This window comes from Grammomys surdaster, unplaced genomic scaffold, assembly GCF_004785775.1.
Source record: "Grammomys surdaster isolate TR1022 unplaced genomic scaffold, NIH_TR_1.0 99, whole genome shotgun sequence".
Classification (NCBI taxonomy): Eukaryota; Metazoa; Chordata; class Mammalia; order Rodentia; family Muridae; genus Grammomys; species Grammomys surdaster.
Genome location: NW_021604578.1, coordinates 288,051 through 307,959, shown reverse-complemented (window position 1 = coordinate 307,959; position 19,909 = coordinate 288,051). Strand labels below are relative to the sequence as shown.

General features: G+C 42.7%; 1 protein-coding gene across 5 annotated transcripts in view; it reads right to left on the bottom strand.

Annotated features, from left to right (window-relative positions):
* Nnt (nicotinamide nucleotide transhydrogenase) overlaps nt 1–19,594 on the bottom strand; it is a 94,068-nt gene extending 74,474 nt beyond the window's left edge. Inside the window, exons 1-5 of one of the 5 annotated variants that reach the window (XM_028783601.1) lie at nt 19,302–19,594; nt 14,842–15,044; nt 8,634–8,863; nt 6,481–6,698; nt 719–806 (exon numbers count right to left, since the gene is read on the bottom strand). In XM_028783601.1, coding sequence (XP_028639434.1) covers nt 719–806; nt 6,481–6,698; nt 8,634–8,863; nt 14,842–14,992 — 687 coding nt within the window. In that variant the 5' untranslated portion in view covers nt 14,993–15,044; nt 19,302–19,594. The other 4 variants (XM_028783596.1, XM_028783617.1, XM_028783606.1 and 1 more) reach the window with 4 other exon arrangements.
* Nucleotides 19,595–19,909: the final 315 nt, after the last annotated feature.

The window sequence follows — 19,909 nt, the reverse complement described above, 5'->3', positions numbered from 1 at the left end:
CTCTCTCTCTCTCTCTCTCTCTCTCTCTCTCTCTCTCTCTCTCTCTCATCCCAACCTGGATTCAGGAAGCAGCTCCCTTCCGCTGTGCCTTGATTGTCCCACCTCCCATTAATTCCTGTCCTCTTGATGCCCCTCCCCATCCTCGGCTGACAAGATGGAAGAAATCAAAGTGTTTTCCACAAACTATGGCACTGCAGTAATCAGGAAACACGGATTTACTGAATAATATTGTGAAGTTCTTTAAAAAGTAATAGTAAATTGACCCACAGGTCAATCTCAACAAAATCAATTTAAGAATTCAAATAAGTCAGAAACTGAAAAGGCAAAAGAAAAAAAGACTAGAACTTTTAAAACAAACAAACAAAAGAGCCAAATTTTTTTCAAGCAATATTCAATATCCAGCTCTAAAGCTTCACTTTAAATTTCTAATTACGACAATAACATCAGTGAGGATAACACACAGTGAGACATTTAAAAATAACCATATTTTATGATGCCTTCAATTTGTCTCATTAAGAAACACTGGAAGTGGGGCTGGAGAGATGGCTCAGAGGTTAACAGTACTGACTGCTCTTCCAAAGGTCCTGAGTTCAGTTCTTAGCAACCAATCATGTGGCGGCTCATAATCATCTATGATGAGATCTAGTGCCCTCTTCTGGCGTGCAGGCATACGTGCAGACAGAACACTTGTATACATAACACCGGAAGTTAGACATACCTTCGCAGGGGGCACTTTTCCAGCAGCTGTGATCTGGCCAGTGAAAAACCTTCCAAAGTGATTCGCTGCTAAAACAACAGCCTTATAACTGAAAAAGTAAACAGACAGCTCCATAAAATAAAAGGTGGAAGGCCATACATTACTATAACCTGCCGGTTACATAACTGCAGGAGTCTAATGCTTGTACAGTATACTCTATGGTGAGATTAACTCTGAGCACTGTTTATATACTTACCCCTCTGACCTTCCCAGTCAGTCTCGGAATGCATACAATTACTATATTGGCTTCATAAGCACAGACACGAAGGCGAAAGGACCGCTTGCCTGCTGGCTCAGCTAGTCAGCAGCAGAGTGAGAACCCTGCCCTGGGCAGCATTGTTGTATAGGAAGACTCTCACCCAAAGAGCTACTCAGCCGCTTCCTAACAAGTACTGCAGACTAGCCAAGATAGTTTAAAAAGTAAAGACGCCAAATGCCATCAGCACCTTTCTTCGGGTGTTGAGGCTCCCTGTCTTCAAATTTCCCTTTTTTTTTTTTTTTAAACTGTGTAGTTCAAATTTTCTTGGATGGCTATGCAGTACTTACATTACACTAAAGAAGGTCCATCTAGATTAGGTGCGACATTGTATATAATAATATTTCAGTCTCAGAGGGGAAAAATTACTACCCTTGATCTGTAGTGGGTAAAAATCTGGGCTCCTGAGACAGACCAAATGATTAGATCTGAGCAAAGTTAACCCTGGTTCTCCTCATCTATAAAATAAGAATCAAGCTCTGAAAGCTACTGAGAGAACGAAGTTAACATGAGCGAAATATTCAGTATGGTTCTTATCGCATGACAAAATGCTCAGTAAATAGGATTTAACTACAGAAACGAGTTATCCAATAAAAACTAACAGGGAGCTGAATCTTTCCTTTAAGAGGATGTCTGGGGCGCACTACACTAATCTCATTTCCATATTATCTTTACTTAGTTAAACACAACTATTTTAATACTAAGACTCATGTGCTGGCTTGCAGCAAAACCTCCTTCTCGTAGTTGTAATACTTAGTAAAACAATTAATATAAAAATGCTATCATCACTGCTATTACCGTAAGTCATAGTGGAGCAGAAAAAAAAATTTTTTTTCAAGATAGAAAGCAGGTGTTTCTAAACTCTCCGATCCGTCTAAGTGCAACCTGCAGTCTGTGGTGCTAATGGGACCTACTAATATTGTCTCAAAACATTCTGTTTGCTCACACGATTCTGCAGCTGAAAGCACTGTTCCAGAGCTGATTTTGACGTTCTCCTACATACATGCATCTTACATGACAGAATCAACAGCACTCGTAGACCTCTGCGTGGGACATGTTAAGCCCCACCTTGTGTAGCAGTCACTCTTCCAGCCACTAAACATGGCAACAATTTCTTTTGCCTCCCCCAGCACAGATTTTATACCACTAACAATGTTTTCAGTAAGCCATTTGCTACCTTCTACTAAGGATAACTAAGTGTGTTTGTTTATTTATTACTTGTATGTGTGCTGGTGTATGTGTTCGGGTGGGAGCACATATGTCAGAGGACAGAACCTGTGATGATCAGAAGCCAACCTCAGGTGGTGTTCCTCAGGAGCCTTGAACCCTCTGTTTTATTTTTTGAAGACAGGGTTACAAACTTGTTCCAGCTCATCTGGCTTTTTATATGGGTGTTACGGATCAAACCTGGGTCCTTGAGCTTAGGCAGTGAGCACTATCTTGAGCTATCTTGACAACCCCCCCCAGTTGTGTAAACTTGTTTTAACTTTAACATAATGACAACCCATAAGAACTGGATGAATAGCCAGGCAGTGGTGGCGCATGCCTTTAATCCCAGCACTTGGGAGGCAGAGGCAGGAGGATTTCTGAGTTCGAGGCCAGCCTGGTCTACAGAGTGAGTTCCAGGACAGCCAGGACTACACAGAGAAACCTATCTCGAGAAACCTAAAAAAAAAAAAAAAAAAAAAATGTACGGGATGAACAGCTGAAACACAAATTGTGTTGTATGTTTGATATGTGGCATATTTTAAATGTTACATCTGAAACAGGAAACTTGGGCCAGTGAGATGGCTCAGTGGGTAAAGGGGGTTGCCGCTCAAGCCTGCCACACTGAGTTGGATCCCAGGAACCCACATTTACAAAGCTGAAGAGTGGCACAAATGTGTAATCCTAGCACTGCCTTGGCAGTGATCGGGTGTGGTGTGAAGCTGGGAGCTGAAGATAGGAGAATCACCTGGAAGGTGATGGAAGCAGCTAGCCTAGGGTACAAAGCTCAGTACAGGGCTGGAGAGATGGCTCAGCGGTTAAGAGCACTGACTGCTCTTCCAGAGGTCCTGAGTTCAATTCCCAGCAACCACAAGGTGGCTCACAACCATCTGTAATGGGATCTGATGCCTTCTTCTCATGTGCGTGAAGACAGCTACAGTGTACTCCTATACATAAAATAAATAAATCTTTAAAAAAAAATAGCTCAATACAAACAAGAGACCCCTCCTCAGTAAGACAGAAGAGCCTACTCCTAAAGGCTGTCCTCTGACCACCAGATATGCTTGTCCATACTCACTCATGCACACAGACAGATAATGATAAACCTAAAAGATAAAAACCTAAGAGCCTTCCAGTTCATGCAAGACTCTGTGCAAAGGCTTTATTTATATTGGTTTTTTTCCCCCATTCACTGTTTTCCCTTTAAATACTTTTGTTGGTGTGTCAATCACATTAGCTTAAATTTTAATCTGGTTAGTTTCCTTGGGAGGCTGATTTCATGAGCATCACCCTATCTCCAGAATGCTCCCACCCTCTCAAGTAGGCAGTGGTCATTCCAGTCCCTCGCAAGCAATGTGATTATAGCCATCTTCCTGCAAGCAGAGGTGAGCTTAGAATGCATTTCTATGTGACATTCCACACAAGACAGTTGGAGTCTTTCCCATTCTGTAGGCTGCCTCAGCCTTTGATTAACAATTCCCTTTGCAGTACAGAAGCTTTTTCATCTCATGAAGTCTTCCACTTGTTGGCTCTTGGCCCTGTTTCCTGAGTGACTGAGGTCCCATTCAGAAAGTCCTTACTGAGCCCAGACTCTGGTTTTTCTCTCAGGGCCCTAAAGAGTTTCGGATCTAACACTGATGTCTTTGGTCCACTTGAAACTGATTTGAGTTCTGGGTAAAAGGGAAGGATGAAGTTTCTTCTACAGGTAGATGTCCAATTTTCCCCAGCAGCATTTATTAAAGATGCTATAATTTCTTCAATGTGTGTTTTTCTCATCTTTGGAAAAATCAGTTGAATGTAGGTATATAGATTATGATCTACCCTATTGATCAATACGTCTATTTCTGTGCCAATACCATGTTGCTTTACTGTGGAACTGTGGTATAATTTAAACCAAGAATAGTCATGCCTCCAACGATGTTTTTAATTGTTCAGATGTTTGGAAAAGCCATATGGAAACCTACTACTATAATAGGTATATATGTATTAGTTATAAAATATATTAGTATATAAATATTATTTATAATATATTATATAATATATTGGATATACACACACACACACACACACACACACACACACATATATATAATAGTTTAACTGAAGTTACTCTACACATGGGGATAATGCTCTTCCCAGAAGAGTTGGGGGAATAAAAGTTCATTATCAGTGTTAAGGACATGATAGTAGTACAAATGTTACATTGATGATAACTGTTTTTGAGTAGAATTAAGTCCTGCTCCAAAGACAGACAATCATACCTGGGTACTTTAAATCTAGCCAAGAACTCATGGTTGGAGAGCTCATAAACCCCAGGGGTGAACCTACTGCTTTTAATGTGCTAAATGGACAGAGGACCAAACTGCCATCTAAATCCACGCCATGATGTCCATATATGTGTGCGGCTCTTAGACCACATCAGAGAAGCTTCTTGGTTTGGGGATAGCAGCTATTGCAAAAATTCGATTGGTCAAAGTGCATAGAGCAAGTATCTGTCAGCCATAAACAAGGACACCTCTACACACCTCCTCCCTCCAGATCTCACGGAGGACCACAGCAAAACAAGGTCTCCTGAGGAAGACCAGACCACTGCGCTCATGCACTCACAGCAGCGGAGGCCACCTGCGAATGCATGACCAAGCCAATCAACACCTCAGCATGGAGGATGAGGGGCTCCCCCATCCTCACTGTGGAACAGGAAGGTAGATCCTGGAGGAGGAAGAGTCAGGTTTTTTTCTTTGATAATGTGGTCCCTTGTAAGTCAACCATGATCCAGTAGATGGCCCTACACCGATGAGTATATGGTCAGCACAAAATGGACTCAGGGGTCAGGGGCTGGGCAGTGAATCGGGAAGAAATTAGGGGAAGAGTGGAGAGTGAATATGAATGAAAATACACTGTATTTGTGTATGAAAGTCCCAACAAATTTTTAAAATACTCTGTATTTTATTAAATAAAAACAGAGCTCTAAAAAAGAGAGAGACAGGGAAGATAGCAGTGCTGATGGGCAAATGAGCTCCACTGTCGCTGAGGCCTCAGAAGGGGACACGCTCTAGTGAAAACAACAGGCTGTGACACGAGAGAAAACTACCCTCTAACACAGAAACTATCTTATTTTATTAACTTTTGTAAGGAAACCCTAAGCAACACGAGCAACCTACGCATAATGGTATGTTCCTATAACCTCAGCCCTCAGAAGGCTAGAGGCAACAGGATCACAACTTTGAAGCCTGAGGCCACCCTGAACTACACAGTGAGTTCTAGGCCAGCCTGGACTACACAGCTAGACTATTTTTTAATTAGTTAATTAATTAATTATAATACAGCATGCTAAGCACTCCTAATATAAACATCCAAAGTCAAAACTGTTCCACATGGGGCACTGACATCAATACAAGCAGAATGTCCCATCCCTGACCTCACAGGACACATGTAATGGGTCACAGATCAAGCACAAAATACCAACTTTGTATTTAAAACATCCCAAAGGAGAAAAACATGTTCTGAAATGCACCATCCCATAAAGAAAATTACCAAAATATATTTACAAAACTACCTTCAGGCTAGTGTATAAAGTGTATATGAGACATAAATAACTTCCCTGTGCACACCTGGATCTCAGGTCAAAGACATCTCAGTACAGGAATATTCCAAAGTCTGAAAAAGTCAGAAATCCGAAACACTCCTGATCATAAAGTTTCAGGGGTTCTCAGCCTGTATTACATTAAAACACATGAAACTGTCAGTCTCCAATTATATGTGACCTATAAAAACAACCATTTCATTCTCATGCATGTACACACAACATAAAAATACAGCTTCCAGGGGGCTAGAGGGATGGTTCAGAGGTTAAGAGCACTGACTGCTTTTCCAGAGGTTCGGAGTTCAATTCCCAGCAACCACATGGTAGCTCAAAACTATTTGTAATGGATCTGATGCCCTCTTCTGGTGTGTCTGAAGACAGCTACAGTATATTCATATACATAAAATAAATAAATCTTTTTTAAAAAATGTGTCTCATGCAGACACTCGGACAGCTACTTCCTTTGGTAGATATAAATATTGCTTCTAACCACAAAGATAGGACATGTAACATATATTAGTATAACTATTGTGAAAAGGAATAAAACGAATCACAAGAGCCCATTTAAGTGTTAAAAAGCTCAGTTCCCAACAATTATGGTGAGGGTAAAAGCTCTACGATCGCCCATTCTACCTCCCTGTGATGTGGGTCAACCGAAATGGGGAAGAATATACCTACCCAGAAATGTTGGCCATGGAGCTGAGGGCATCATAGCCCTGAGCTATCGTCACCCTTGGAACCTGGTCCATCGCCAGAACTGTAGTTTTTCTTTCGGAAAGTTTGTTGAGCAAGTCTGGATTTTGGGCCGGGTAGATGAAGCTAATAAGAGTTCCTGACGGCTTTAAAAAGTCAGCTTCGTGAGCGCCTAACGTCGGGTTCACCATGGGGGCCCTCACCTGAAATGAAAGCCAAATCACAGATCAAAACTACCAATACCTTCACCGTGTTTTCTAAGCAAACAGGACAATTTATAGAAGGCGTGTCACTATTGTTTAGATAGTCCTTCTGAGAGACATCTTCCATCAATAAATGTCTGCCTGACCTTAAGCAGGGCAAAGCATATGAAGATGTACGCTATCCATCCTGTGACTGGTGACCTGTGACCTATCCTGAGTTAAAGACCACACAGCACCAGGTCAGCTGTGACAGCTACAGAGCACTGAGATATTACAAAGATTTTACAGTGAGCCTGTCTCCCCAAACTTACTGTTAAATCTGCTTTAAAACTACAAGATATTAGAGGAAAAAAGACAAAAAAAATTTTTTTGTTTTATGTTCAAAGGCTCAGTCACAGAACGGGGAGTACTTGCACACATATTTAATACCAGCACTGAAAGAAAAAGGCCAGCAGATCTCTCTGACAGGGAAGGCAGCCTAGTTCACAAATCCAGTTAGAAGCCAGCAAGGGCTACATAGTGAAACACTGTCTCCAAAAAACAAACAAACAAACAAACAACTGAAAAGACTCAATCTTTACTAATTTTGGCGAACATGAATATATGGGGTAGTGAGGCATTGAGAATGTTGTCCGTTAAAGACTCTATGGTATAGATTGAAGTTCCAGACCTATAAAGGGACACAATGTAAACTAGCATCTCTACCGAATTACACTGTTCTGATAAGAAGTCTCCCTATATTTGCTCTGTGTGAAGCGAGCATAGGAAACACAGCCTGTAGGATTTACATGTTAAACACAAACAGGAGTGCTGCTCCCGTCACTTCCTATCATGGCATTTTTTTTTCTTCATTTACCAAAGCGCCTTTTCCTATTATTCCTGAGCTGGTGACTCCTGTGAATCTAGGCTGAGAACCTGTGACTTTTTGGGCAGGAGGTGTGGTTCAGTGGTGGAGGACTTACCTGGCATATGTGAAACCAGCAAAACACACACACACACATACACACACACACAGTCTATCTCGGAGATTAATAAGAACTCAAGGACTGCTCTGAGTTGATTCTACTGGCCCTCATCAAAGACTCAGCTGAGACCACTGGCACCCGAGACATCAAACCAAGTGAATGATTCCCTAAACCTGTTCCTCCTTGGAACAGGAACGGGCTTGATTCAACAGAGAGGCCCCTGGTCAAGTATGTTATGAATGGAAAGGAAATAGAGATCTTCACTTTTATACTGGCTGGGTAGAAGTCTCTTTTTTTAATTGACTACATTGTCCATTTAGATACAGACCTCCTGCTGACGACTATATGCAACTGGGCTGGAAAGACGTTATTGAACACAGCCCAAGATACTGTGTGCAGTGTCTAATAACTGAACACAGTCATTTACCCCACATACTACTGTTCTAGAAACTGCATGACCATTCTGGAGAAGGGAGCATTGGTCTGAGTGACCTATAGGCCAAGTGACTTTAAAAGGTCTTAAGATACCATTTATAACTAAAAAATAGGAAGTAAAAAAATCTACTCGGCTAATATAAAAGTGAAGGTCTCCATTTCCCTTCCACGGTTTCATTGAGAAAAGAGAGTATGACTTTCAAATAGGAAAAGCTGAACGGGTAATGTTTAAGATGAAGAACATGCAAACTGTTCTGAGTTGATCACTGTACATTGTATATACATTATACATACATACATATGTATGATATATATATATCACTGCATGAATATGAACAATTATGCATCAATTAAAAACAAAAGGAAGAATACTAAGAAACTTGGAAAAGCTGGGTGTGGTGGCTTTGATCCCAGCACTGGAGAGGCAAATATAGGTGGATGTCTGTGGGTTCCAAGCCAGCCAGGGCTATACACTGAGACCCTGTCTCAACAAATGACATGAAGCTATGAACAGAAGAGAGAAGAGAGTAATTACTTTGACCACCAGATCAGAAGCCAGAACTTCCTTCGTCCCTTGGATCTGGGCCCCTGCTGCTCTGTAGAGATCATCTGGGAACTTGGAAGCTTCTCCTGCACCAGATTCCACGACCACATTAAAGCCCTGCTTGACCAGGGCCTGGACACCGGCAGGAGACAATGCAACTCGCTTCTCGTTTTGGAAAATCTCCTTGGGAACCCCAACTGTCAACTGCTTATATGGAATTCCTAAAAGCAAACAAAACCAAAGTTTAGACAAAGCTAAAAAGCATGTTTCGGAGCAGACTTCAGGAGAGGGAAATGGGCAGTCTGTTTTTTTGAAACAGAATCACGCACAAACTGCTACTGAAAAATAACAATTCACGATCAGAATCCGTTTGCCTGGTTTGAAAAGTGATAAATTTTTGTACAAACTGTCCTGAATGTACTAAATGTTTTGTTTAATTGAACATCTCTCTTTAAGGCACAAGCTTAGTCTATTCTTAGGAGAGAAATACCTGAGTTGAGAAATCACACAGCGTGCTAACTCCCCTCCTTCACCCTCTGGGGTTACAGTCTTCTTGTCCTGGCTTTTAGTGAAGACAGAAATAAATTACTGCAGAATAGCTCTATCACAGATACTTTGATGGCTGCCATAGCTGAAGTTCCTTTCCTGACAATTTGGCCAGAGGAAATTTCTTATAGATTTCCAAGGTTGAATCCTGAGACTTGACCAGCAGCTGAGAGGCCAGCAATCAGGTCAAAGACAGTCATCTGACAGGCAGGGCATGAGAGAAGCCAGCAGCCACTGCCAATGACATGACTTATATAGGAATGGTAGATCCAGAACAGTCCATGTTGGACATTTATTAACCTCCTACGTTGGCTAGTTTAATGCCAATTTGATACAAGATAGAACATTTGGGAAGAGGGCTTCTCAATTAACAAAAATGCCTCCATAAGATTCTCCTGTAGACACGTTTGTAGTGCATTTAGTGCAGTTAGTGATTGATGTGGTAGGCCCAGCTCACTGGGGGCAGATCACCCTGCATAGAACGATAGAGGAGATTGAGCAAGCCAAGAGGAGCAGCAGCCAATAAGCCGTGTTCCTCCATGACCTCTGCTTCAGTTCCTGCCTCCAGTTCTTCCCGTGAGTTCCTACCCTGCCTTCTTTCAGTGACGAAGCGTAACCAGAAAGTCTTAAGCTGAAATAAATTTCTTCCTCCTCGAGTTGTTTTTGGTCACTATGTTTTATCACAGCAACTGAAGAGTAACTAAAACGCCTACCCAGTCACGGTCTCTCCTAGGAGATTTGAATGGAGAAGCCACACAAAAGCTAAGAGAGTAGCTGGTATGGAAGTGATTTGTAAGCATAGCCATGCAGTAATCAGCAAGAAGTCAGAGCAGCACGGACAGGCACCATGATAGTGGCTACTTAAAGAAAGACTAGGCAGAACTAGGAAACCTGGAATGTATTCCACTTCTCCAAAATAATGAAGAGGATCCTGGGCCCAAGAATCCATATAGTACACCCTCATACAAACTATATATAACCTGATTGTGATTCTGTTCCTTATAACTCAAAAGAAAGCAACACAAACATCTTTATGCAGAGTTCAGGCTAGCTCTACCTATAGGACACCAGTTTCATCTGATGCTTTAATGAAGCCATTAACTAATTTTTTTGGTCTTGTTTTTTGGTCTTGGTTGTTTTTTTGGGGGGGGAGATAGGGATTCTTTGTGTAGCCTTAGCTGTCCTGGAACTTGCTTTGTAGACCAGGCTGTCCTCAAACTCACAAGATCCACCTGCCTCTGCCTCCAGAGTGTTGGAATTAAATCCGTGTGCCACCACTCCAAGCTACTAACATATTTTTAAACAGCATGTTTCTACATAGGGCTTACTATATAGTTTAAAAATTCCATTCTTGCCACTAAACATATAATAAAAAAGTGAATAAAATTATAAATATGGAGTAACTTTTTGAGACTTTAGACAGTTTAAGGCAACTTGAAAATACCAACACATGAACATAGTTTTATATTCCCCTGTTATTTATACACTAATAATTTACAGTACACCAGAGGCAGACAAATGCTTATTTTCTACCTAAAGAGAGAGAAAACTAGGAGTTTGGCAAATATTAGATCCAAGTGTAAAATGAAGTCACATATGAACTTCTCTGGAGTTTGGCACTCATCTGAAAACCTCAAATCGAAGCCTTGCATTTAGAAAGCCAAGGCAGCTACTAAAGATGACAGAGTTGAGTCAAATGTATTTAGGAGAGCCAGTAGTGATGGTACATTTAATCCAAGTTCTCAGGAGGCAGAGGTAGATGGATCTGTATGATTTCTAGGCCAACCTGGTCTACATAGCAAGTTCCAGGCCAGCCAGGGCTACATAGCAAGACCCAGTCTCAAAAAAAAAAAAAAGAAAGAAAGAAAAAAGAAAAAGAGCCAACTATGGTCATTTGGCTATCAAAATTGAATGAATGGGAGCTGGAAGGATGTACTGGTCTCCCAGAAGACCTGGGTTCGATTCCCAGCATCTACATGATGGATCACAACTGTCTACAACTCCAGCTCCAGGAGGTTCTTCTGGCCTCCATGAGCACCAGGAATATACGGGAGCACAGACATCCATGCAGGTTAAAAAAAAAAAGGCATAAAATAAAAGGAAAATTTTAAAAAGAATAACGGAGTAGAACACTTCCAAAGATATTATAACTCATGATTTCATGTTGATTATCCAAAAAAAGTACTAAGTATTTTAAAGGGCATGGCTCAACGTAGAACATGCAGCGTGATGGGCAGAATAACAACTTCCCAAGAACACCCATGTCCTAACCCCTACTACCTTTGAACCCATCATGCATGGCACAGGGGATTTATGATGCCAGATGGACTTAAGGGTTGGTAATCACTGGGCCTACAGGAGGAAGAATACTCCAGGTTATCTGGAGAGTTGCAGGGTAATCACAGAGTCCTTACACGGGGAGGAGAAAGCCAAAGAGTCCTAGTCAAGAAGCAGTGTGAGGACGGTACATTGACATTGTCAAGATGGAAAGGGGCCACAATCTGACAGGTGGAGAAGCTCTGAGGCAGCTGAAAGGTTTAGGAAAACAGTTCTCCCCTACGATTCCCAGGACAAATGCAGAACTGCCAGCACTTGGATGGAGGCCCGGTGACAACTCCCTTGGACTTTGACTTCCAGTGGGTAAAAAGCCAGTAGGTTTATGATTATTTGTTACATCAGGAATAGGAAGTTAACACATAAGGGAACCCAGTGATTATTAGCAGAACTAACAAGGAACGGGAAAGAGCCTTTGTCCCACCTCCCCAGGTCCATTCCAAGGCAAGTGACCAACAGAGAAAATCTGTTTACTTTATAGAAAAAATTCTGGCTGATGAATGAAGAAAGAATGATGGAGTTTCACTGTTTCGAGAGCCCTAATAAAATCACGAGCTCAGTTAATGGGCATCCATCAAATGACAGAAGGCATCTGAATGGGAAAAGCTAATGGGAACTTCATATCAGACAGTCCACAAGGACGACACCTACACTGTCCACGTAGTCTTCCCAATGCAATACAATAATAAACAACACTGCCGTTGAAGTGTTCCTGCCAGAAATGTATCCTTAAGCTAATGGAGCCTTCAGGTCTAGCTAAATGTTATTAAATAAATAAATAAATGGGAAAAGAAATTGACTCAGCAGAACCACGATAGGAACTCACTCAGTCAAATTTAGAACACTGGAAACTCTACTGAGCAACAACTGTATGTCTCAACATGGGAGAAAATAGGGAAGAACAGCAGAGGATGTAAGCAACCAAGTGGTAAATACCCAGCCAGCATGTCTGAAGCCCTAGGTCTGATTCCCAGCAATGAAAAAAGAAAGAAAAAAAAAGTCTCTTATATATCTGAGTTGGTCAGAATAGAAATGTGTTTGAATGATAGGAAAGACTCCTGTCTCTGGATGCTTGGCCCATAGTGAGTGATACTATTAGGTGTGGCCTTGTTGGAGAAGGGGTGGCCTTGTTGGAGGAAGTGTGTCACTGTGGGGGCAGGCTTTGGAGTCTCCTTATCTGTTAAAAGTTTTTTTTTTTTAAGTCAGTTGAGAAAATAAAAATCAAAAGTTAAACAAGGAAGATTTACACATATTGCTGCAGAGGTCTTTGATGTCCATAGATCTATTTATTCACAAGTTCAATCCTCAGGTTCTCAACATGGTCATTTGCCTCTATCTTATCAGTTCTATCAGTAGGTGACTGCTTTCCTAAGCAGATTAAAAGCAAGTTTCTGAAGATAAACATGGGACCGATAAGGGAAAAGTATACTGCCAATAGAGATTTGTCACCTGAGAAAATGGAACAAGGCTATGAAATCTATTCAAGGTAACAGCTCCTTGGTGACTAGAAAGGAGTGTTGCAAGCCCTAAGAGGGAAAAGAAACATTCATGCCACCCTTTCATCGTAGGAGCTAAGCACCATCCTTAGCTGGGCATATTGCCATCTGGACTAAAAACTAAATGTCTAAGTCTTCCTGACAAACGTCCACATGCTTAAGGTCCGGACAGTGAATGACAGACAGTGTACTAGGATGGTCCTGGGGAAGAACACTAACAGAGAGGTGACTCAGCTTAGAAGGTGACCTCTGGAGCCTCCCCTCCTTAGGGCCTGTACCTACAACAGAGATTCCTATTACAGAAGACCCGATAGGCCATTGGAAACCTTCACTCTTGCTCAGTATAAGCTGAGAAGACAGTAGTGATTTTGAAGAAAGAACTAGCATGCTCTTACAGTTTTACAAAAGGGTATTACCATTGCCATGTGCCAGACAGACAGTAGGAGGGCAGAGGCTGAAAGCACAGATACTGTTTAAGAAAGTAACACACCACTTGAGTGGCAGATGATGGCTTGAACCAAAGTGAGTACAGGTGGTAAGGGTGGAGCTGGAGAGATAGCTCAGTGGTTAAGAGTCGTGGCTGCTCTTCCAAAGGATTCACATTTGGTTTCCAGCGTTCACATCAGGACGTTAACAACAGCCTGGAACTCCGGTTCTAGGAGACCCAACACTGTCTTCTGGTCTTAGAGGGCACTTGCCCACATGTGCACATACACAGAGACAGACAGACTGACAGACACAAAACCAAGCTGAACAGTAGCTGCTAACAGCATGTGGGAAGACTAACATCTCTGACCTGAACTGCAATGAGATTGCTTTTTACTAAAGCAAGGAACATTACTGTAGAGCAGTTAACACACTTCCTTCCTAGGTCCTGAGCAGTGGACTCTATCTGGTACAATTCTCCAATACCTTCTAGAAACAAAGGAAGGGCTGCAAGAAGAAACGGTTACTATGAGCCAAAGACTCCCAAATACAATACAACCGGTTGATCTTTTTCTTTTCCCATTGTTTTTTATCTTCTCTGTTAGCAATGGCAATCTAGAATTTCTATAAGTGGAAAATAAGGAAAAAATACTGTTGTGGACTTGACCTAATGCTTGTATTATGTTAATTGGGTTCCCAAAATTGCACAAGAATTAGCATGTAAGACGCTGAGTGTCCCTGGTTTTAATTGGTAAATAAAGCTGCTGGTGGCCAATGGCTGGGCAGGGAGACAGAGACAGTACTTGAGACTTCGCAGGCAAGGGGTCCGAGAGAGGAAGAAGGATTTAGAACCACCATGCCAGGAAAGGAGTATGGTCCAGGCCTGATAGTTGCAGAAGAGAGAGCACACCAATCACATAAGAGCCAGAAAAGAGCACACTCCCCCACCCACCAACCCTGAGCCTAGGACAACAATGATAGAATATCGATTTTAGTAAATAATAATTCAGGAATAGGGGAGGGAAGCAGTGTCAGCCATGTGGAGGTTTGAGAGTGGCCCAGCCACTGGGCTGTTTAAGGCATACTAAAATATAAAGCTGCAGGTGTCTGTCTTTCATTTGAGAACCTAGAACACTGGGGCTCGGGCAGTGAGGAACACGTGGCTGCTGCTGCCACTACCGGGTTGATTCAAAAAGAGCTTAATAACCAACTATCACAAAACACTCCTTTGGGTTTTTGTTGCTGTTGATGTTGTTTTCTGTGTAAAATGACCACTCACAAACACCAGGCTATAAAACTTAATGTGTTCTCCTTGCATGTATCAAAGACCGGAAGTACAAAAAATTAAGTTAAAGTGTAAATTAAGTTTTACCTTATTAAGTGAAATAAAGTTTTACCTGGTTTTACCGGGGATTTACACCACAGTGCCTGGTGAGTATGAAACGTTCGTAAAAAGTCTTTCTTCCCAGATAGAACCTTACAGGACCCCAAGTTGCTAAACAAAGGACATGAAGAGCCAGTCACCACCGATTTCAGTAGATGTGCCATGTTGCTTTACACTCCCAATGTTTCGAATCCCCAATTCCTTGAAGATGGATTACTAAAAAAGAAAGAGAAGAACATGTTTATATGTCAAGAAAAAAGTTACCTTGTCATTTGAGCACGAAAAAAGCATATAAATTGTCCATCTTAAAGGGTCTGTTTCTGGAATACATTTGGATGCTACAAAGAATGTAGTTGTCAAGTCTTTTACTTGTGGACAACACTTCAAAAATCTGTTTCTGATTCAGCGTTTAAAACTCGAAATCCATTTTCTCCCTAGAACTGGGGTTGTAAACTCAACATTCAATTTCAGGCCTGAGTCACTCAAATGTGTGTATGTGTGTGTGTGTGTGTGTGTGTCTAGAGAGCTTGTATATACACACCTATACAGATAAACCACATCTTGCACTAAAGTTATCCTCTAAGTCAACATATTTGTCAAAAAGGTATATATAATCAAAGTTACATGTGACTCTCCCTTAAGTTATCTAAAAAACAGTTAGGCACTAGGTCTTACGAAACACATTGCTAAGCTTACCTCTTCCAGTGAGATCTCCTGATCCATGCCTAAATGAACATGAGATTCATGTTTACCTCTCAAGAAAATAAATACACATAGAATAATACAGAAAGAAAGAAGGAAAGGAAGATAAGAGAGAGAGAGGGGGGGGCTCCATAATATCTTTACTAATCCAGTCTGTGCTTGCAGATGTAGGTATAACTGAACTCTTTTGAATACAGCTCTCAACAGTGGCCAGTATAATTTGCAAATGTTTTATAATAAAGTTTATTTCACCAAAACATGGCCACTTATTGCTGATTCTAGCAGGACTGAGTGATGTATCACTTTGTTGATTCTTCAGCTACCTTTGCCCTCTTTGGCAGATCCCCATGGATGCACAGCAGGCACGCCTACATGTCCCCGGTTCCTCTACTGCATTCCCCATGTTCCTCAGCATTTCTCGTTGCTTTGAGAATGAGAAGAAGCAGGGGCTCTGAGGTCTATCAGTCAAACCTGGCTAACATTACTCACTATGCCTAAAGGCACACATCCATGAGTTGGACTCTTACCGGGCCAAGCATCATATCCAAGCAGGCTCTACAACCACTTTTCCAGGCACCAGAGAAGTGTTTAGCTAATTTTAAATCTCAAAGCTGTTACTACAACTTCCTAAATAAACTTTAAAACGCTGAGAAGAAACATCAGCGATAGGAATTATCAATCCAGGAGTTGCCTATTCATTAGCGGTCCTTTAATCCAACAAACGTGGCCCAAGGACAGAATCTCAGAGGCCCTTTCTCTTCTTGGGTCATCCCAGCTCCCTGCCACCACTGTTCTCAGTGAGTTGGTAAAGCTTCCTCAGACCTCATCAGTAAATATATGAAACTGGCCCAAATGGAGCCCTGCATTGCCCAGGTCCGCCACTTCCTGATTGTTTAACCTGGTAGCAAACAACAGCTTGCTGAGGTCTTTTTAGACTCTAGAAAATCCATGATTGTCTTGCCTACTTGGAAAATAATAATTTGATATAGAGCAGATCTCTAATAGGGGCACCATATATCAGAAGCCCAATCTAAAACTAAAATTTAAAAATAAAACGGCTTTATTAGGCATCAAACACACAAAGATCAGGATGTTTACTGGCAAGAAAAGTCCAGTACACTTGCCCTACTTTAAATATAAATGGTTCTGAAAGGTATTCAGAAAATATCTGACCCATTGGCTAGTCCGTGTTTACTCCAACAGAGTTACATTCCCCCCTTTTCTTCACTTCGAAATTCTCTGTGCACTTCCATGCACTTCTCAAGCCTTGAATCAATAATGAATAATAAATAATTTTGCAACCCCGAGTTTAAAAGAATGAAATGCCTGTTTCAGCATAACATTCATTAAGCCACTTGATGTAAGTTATAAGGATAAGTGCCTCCCCAGAGATTGATGTGTGTGATGCCAAGGACAGTATCCAGAGCCTACATCCTCAGTCTTCCCCAGTGTTAAAACCCTATAGAGCAGTGGTTCTTAACCTGTGGGTCAAAACCCCTTTGGGGGTCAAATGACCTTTTCACAAGGGCATCATATCAGCTATCCTGCATAACAGATATTTACATTACAACTCAGAGCAGTAGCAAAAATACAGGTTTAATGTAGCAACAAAAATACTTTTATGGTTGGGGGTCACCACAACATGAGGAACTGTGTTAAACGGTCCACAACATTAGGAAGGTTGAAAACCGCTGCTCTAGAGTCTAAGGCAAGCACCTGACCTAGCAAAAGAAGACAGTAAAGAGACTAGAGTATACCCTAGGTTGGAATCCCCTTTTTTAGATTATTATAGGTGTGTCCTTCTCAAATCACCCAGCTTCTTTGTACTTGATTTCCTTATCTTTAAGGTCAGAATAATAGTAAAAACCTACCTCATAAAGTCCTGAAGATTAAAGTAGCAAAGTGCCCTGATCATTGGTTTGTAGAGAGGATTAAAGAACACAAGATCCTGGTGGGTTATTCAAATCGCTTTGTTATTTTTCTTGGCCCTGTGCTTTGCATTACCCAGAGTAAGTCAGTTAAGACTTTTTGACTGAACACTGAAATGACTAGGGCTGGGTATCCTGAGGCCATTCCACAATACATTTCTGAAACAGAGTTTTCAGACTTTTCCTTTAAAAACAAAAATTTTGCATAGCCTTGTAGAAAACTGACCCTATCCGCAAAAATAAACTGTTTGCTGATACTAGAATAATCCTACACTGCCCCTTCAATAAACAAAAAAAAAAAGAAAGAAAGAAAGAAGGAAGGAAGGAAGGAAAGAAAGAAAGAAAGAAAGAAAGAAAGAAAGAAAGAAAGAAAGAAGAAAGAAAGAAAGAAAGTGGAGCCGAGATGGTAGCTCATAGTTGTAAATACCAGCACTGGGGAGGCAGGAGGAGCAACTCAAGTTCAAAGCCAGCCTGGGCTACACATAGAAGTTCAAGCCAGCCAAGGCTACAGACCGAGATCTTCCGCGTCTCGAAATAAAAAAATAAAATAAGAATAATAAAGTAAGAAAGGAAAAATAAGCAATATTTGCCCAAAAAAGGGGGTGCAGAGGGCAAGTAAGCCCCATGCCTCCAACGATTTCTAATGACTGCACACTACGGCAGGACAAATAAAGGGCACCTGCAAGCATAAACAAAGTCATGCTTTTAAAAGCTAGGCATACCAACAAGGACACAATACCCTATTCTGGCAGGCAGTGTGACCTCGCCCAAAGCCACTGGTGCCACAGCCCCTGTCACAGGTGCTGCCCCTCCCACAGCAACCAAACTGCCACCGGCTGGCACGTGCAGCTGGACCGCTATTTATAACCTCCTGTGGAAGCCCATTGGCTCTGGCTACATAGTAGTTATTGTGTCTCTCAAGTTTGAACCAGCTCTGCCCAGGCCTACACCGCGACCTCCAATCCAGTCCTACACCCCGACCTCCAAACCAGCCCACGCTGACTCACCAATCCAAACCCCTTTCTCAGTGTTCAGAAACTGGCACCCAGTCAGCCCTGACCTACAGTCATCTTTTCCTGTACACCCAACTGGACACCCTACCTGAACACTACTCTCAGGGTTCAAGTACAACTTAGGAGTGCCTAGCTGTCATTCTTCTAGGTACACCATTCATCGAAAGTCCTCTATGACCTCTCTTCCAGTCCCTCTAAGGGCCAAAATGACTAATACAACTTTTGCAGTCCTTGCCCCGACTCACACCCCAGGATCCAAGATCTGCACCTGCACAGCTGTCACTTGGTTACCTTGTCCTCTGCTGGGACCCCGTTCCCACCTCCACCCTCTCACTCCATTCCATGTCACCCCAATAGAACGCACACACAAAAGGGGCCTCCAGGCACACCATATTCCTTCTCCGTCTGTCTCCTGCAGGAGCCTCTGCACCCCATTTGCTAGAAACTGACGACCCCGCCCCCCTGCTGCTCTCTCTCGGGTCCCCTTCGCACCGGGACCAGGGGTCAGCGCTGGCTGCCTGCCTGTTCCAGCAGTCCCCAGGCTCTGCAGGGCCGGTTGGCTCACCCGGACCGGCAGGCGGGACAGATGGCGACCCCGGGCTGCGAGCAAACGCCACGCCGCGCTGGCAGACCCGGGCTTGGCCCGCGGCGCTATGCCTCCAACCCGGAAGAACAGCCCCAACCCTGAGGCGGCGGCGACGAGCACGTGACACAGTGCTGCCCAGACCGGGACCCGCGCCCCCTTTCGGCACCCCCTCTCCACCTCCCCCTGCCTCCTGCCAAGCCGGCTTCGCCAGATCGCCAGTCTGCAAAGGAGAAAGAGACTCCACCAGATGCATCCTTACAGCGCAGCAGCTGGTCGGTGACAAAGGGTCCTTCCTCTCCCGGTGGCCGCGGAAGCCCCTTTGTCTCTACCCGGCCCTAGGCCCGCAGCACCGCCCCTTTGCTCTTGCTCAATCGGTCTCTGTCAATCAAACCTGGTGTCAAGCACTTCAGCTCAAGTTTTTAGGAATCCGTTCCTCTTCTTCCCCCAGGAGACTAAGTTACAAAGTGTGATTTCCCCACCGGTCTCCCAGCAGAGCAAATAAACGGATACTATAACTCCACTCTTGGGACCTGACTCTTCTAGCTCTCTAGGAAAAAAAAATCCAAACTTCTGTAACTGGAGAAGACCTAGGCGGGAGGAAGCCGAGGGCGGGAATGGGGGCGTTGTTTTTCCATTCTGGACGGGGGTGGGGTTAAATTCCTCTCAACCGAAGTCAAGGCCTGAAAATGAACACACACATGTGCATATTTGGCTTCGACCGTGAAGCCAGCCAAGAGGAAGCCCTGCGTTACTATTAACATAGGCAGCGTCTGGAATGTACCGGTAGTTGAAATCCTTGTCGATGTCCCTGATTAAGGGAAATCAAAACATAATGACCTAGTTAGTGGTTAG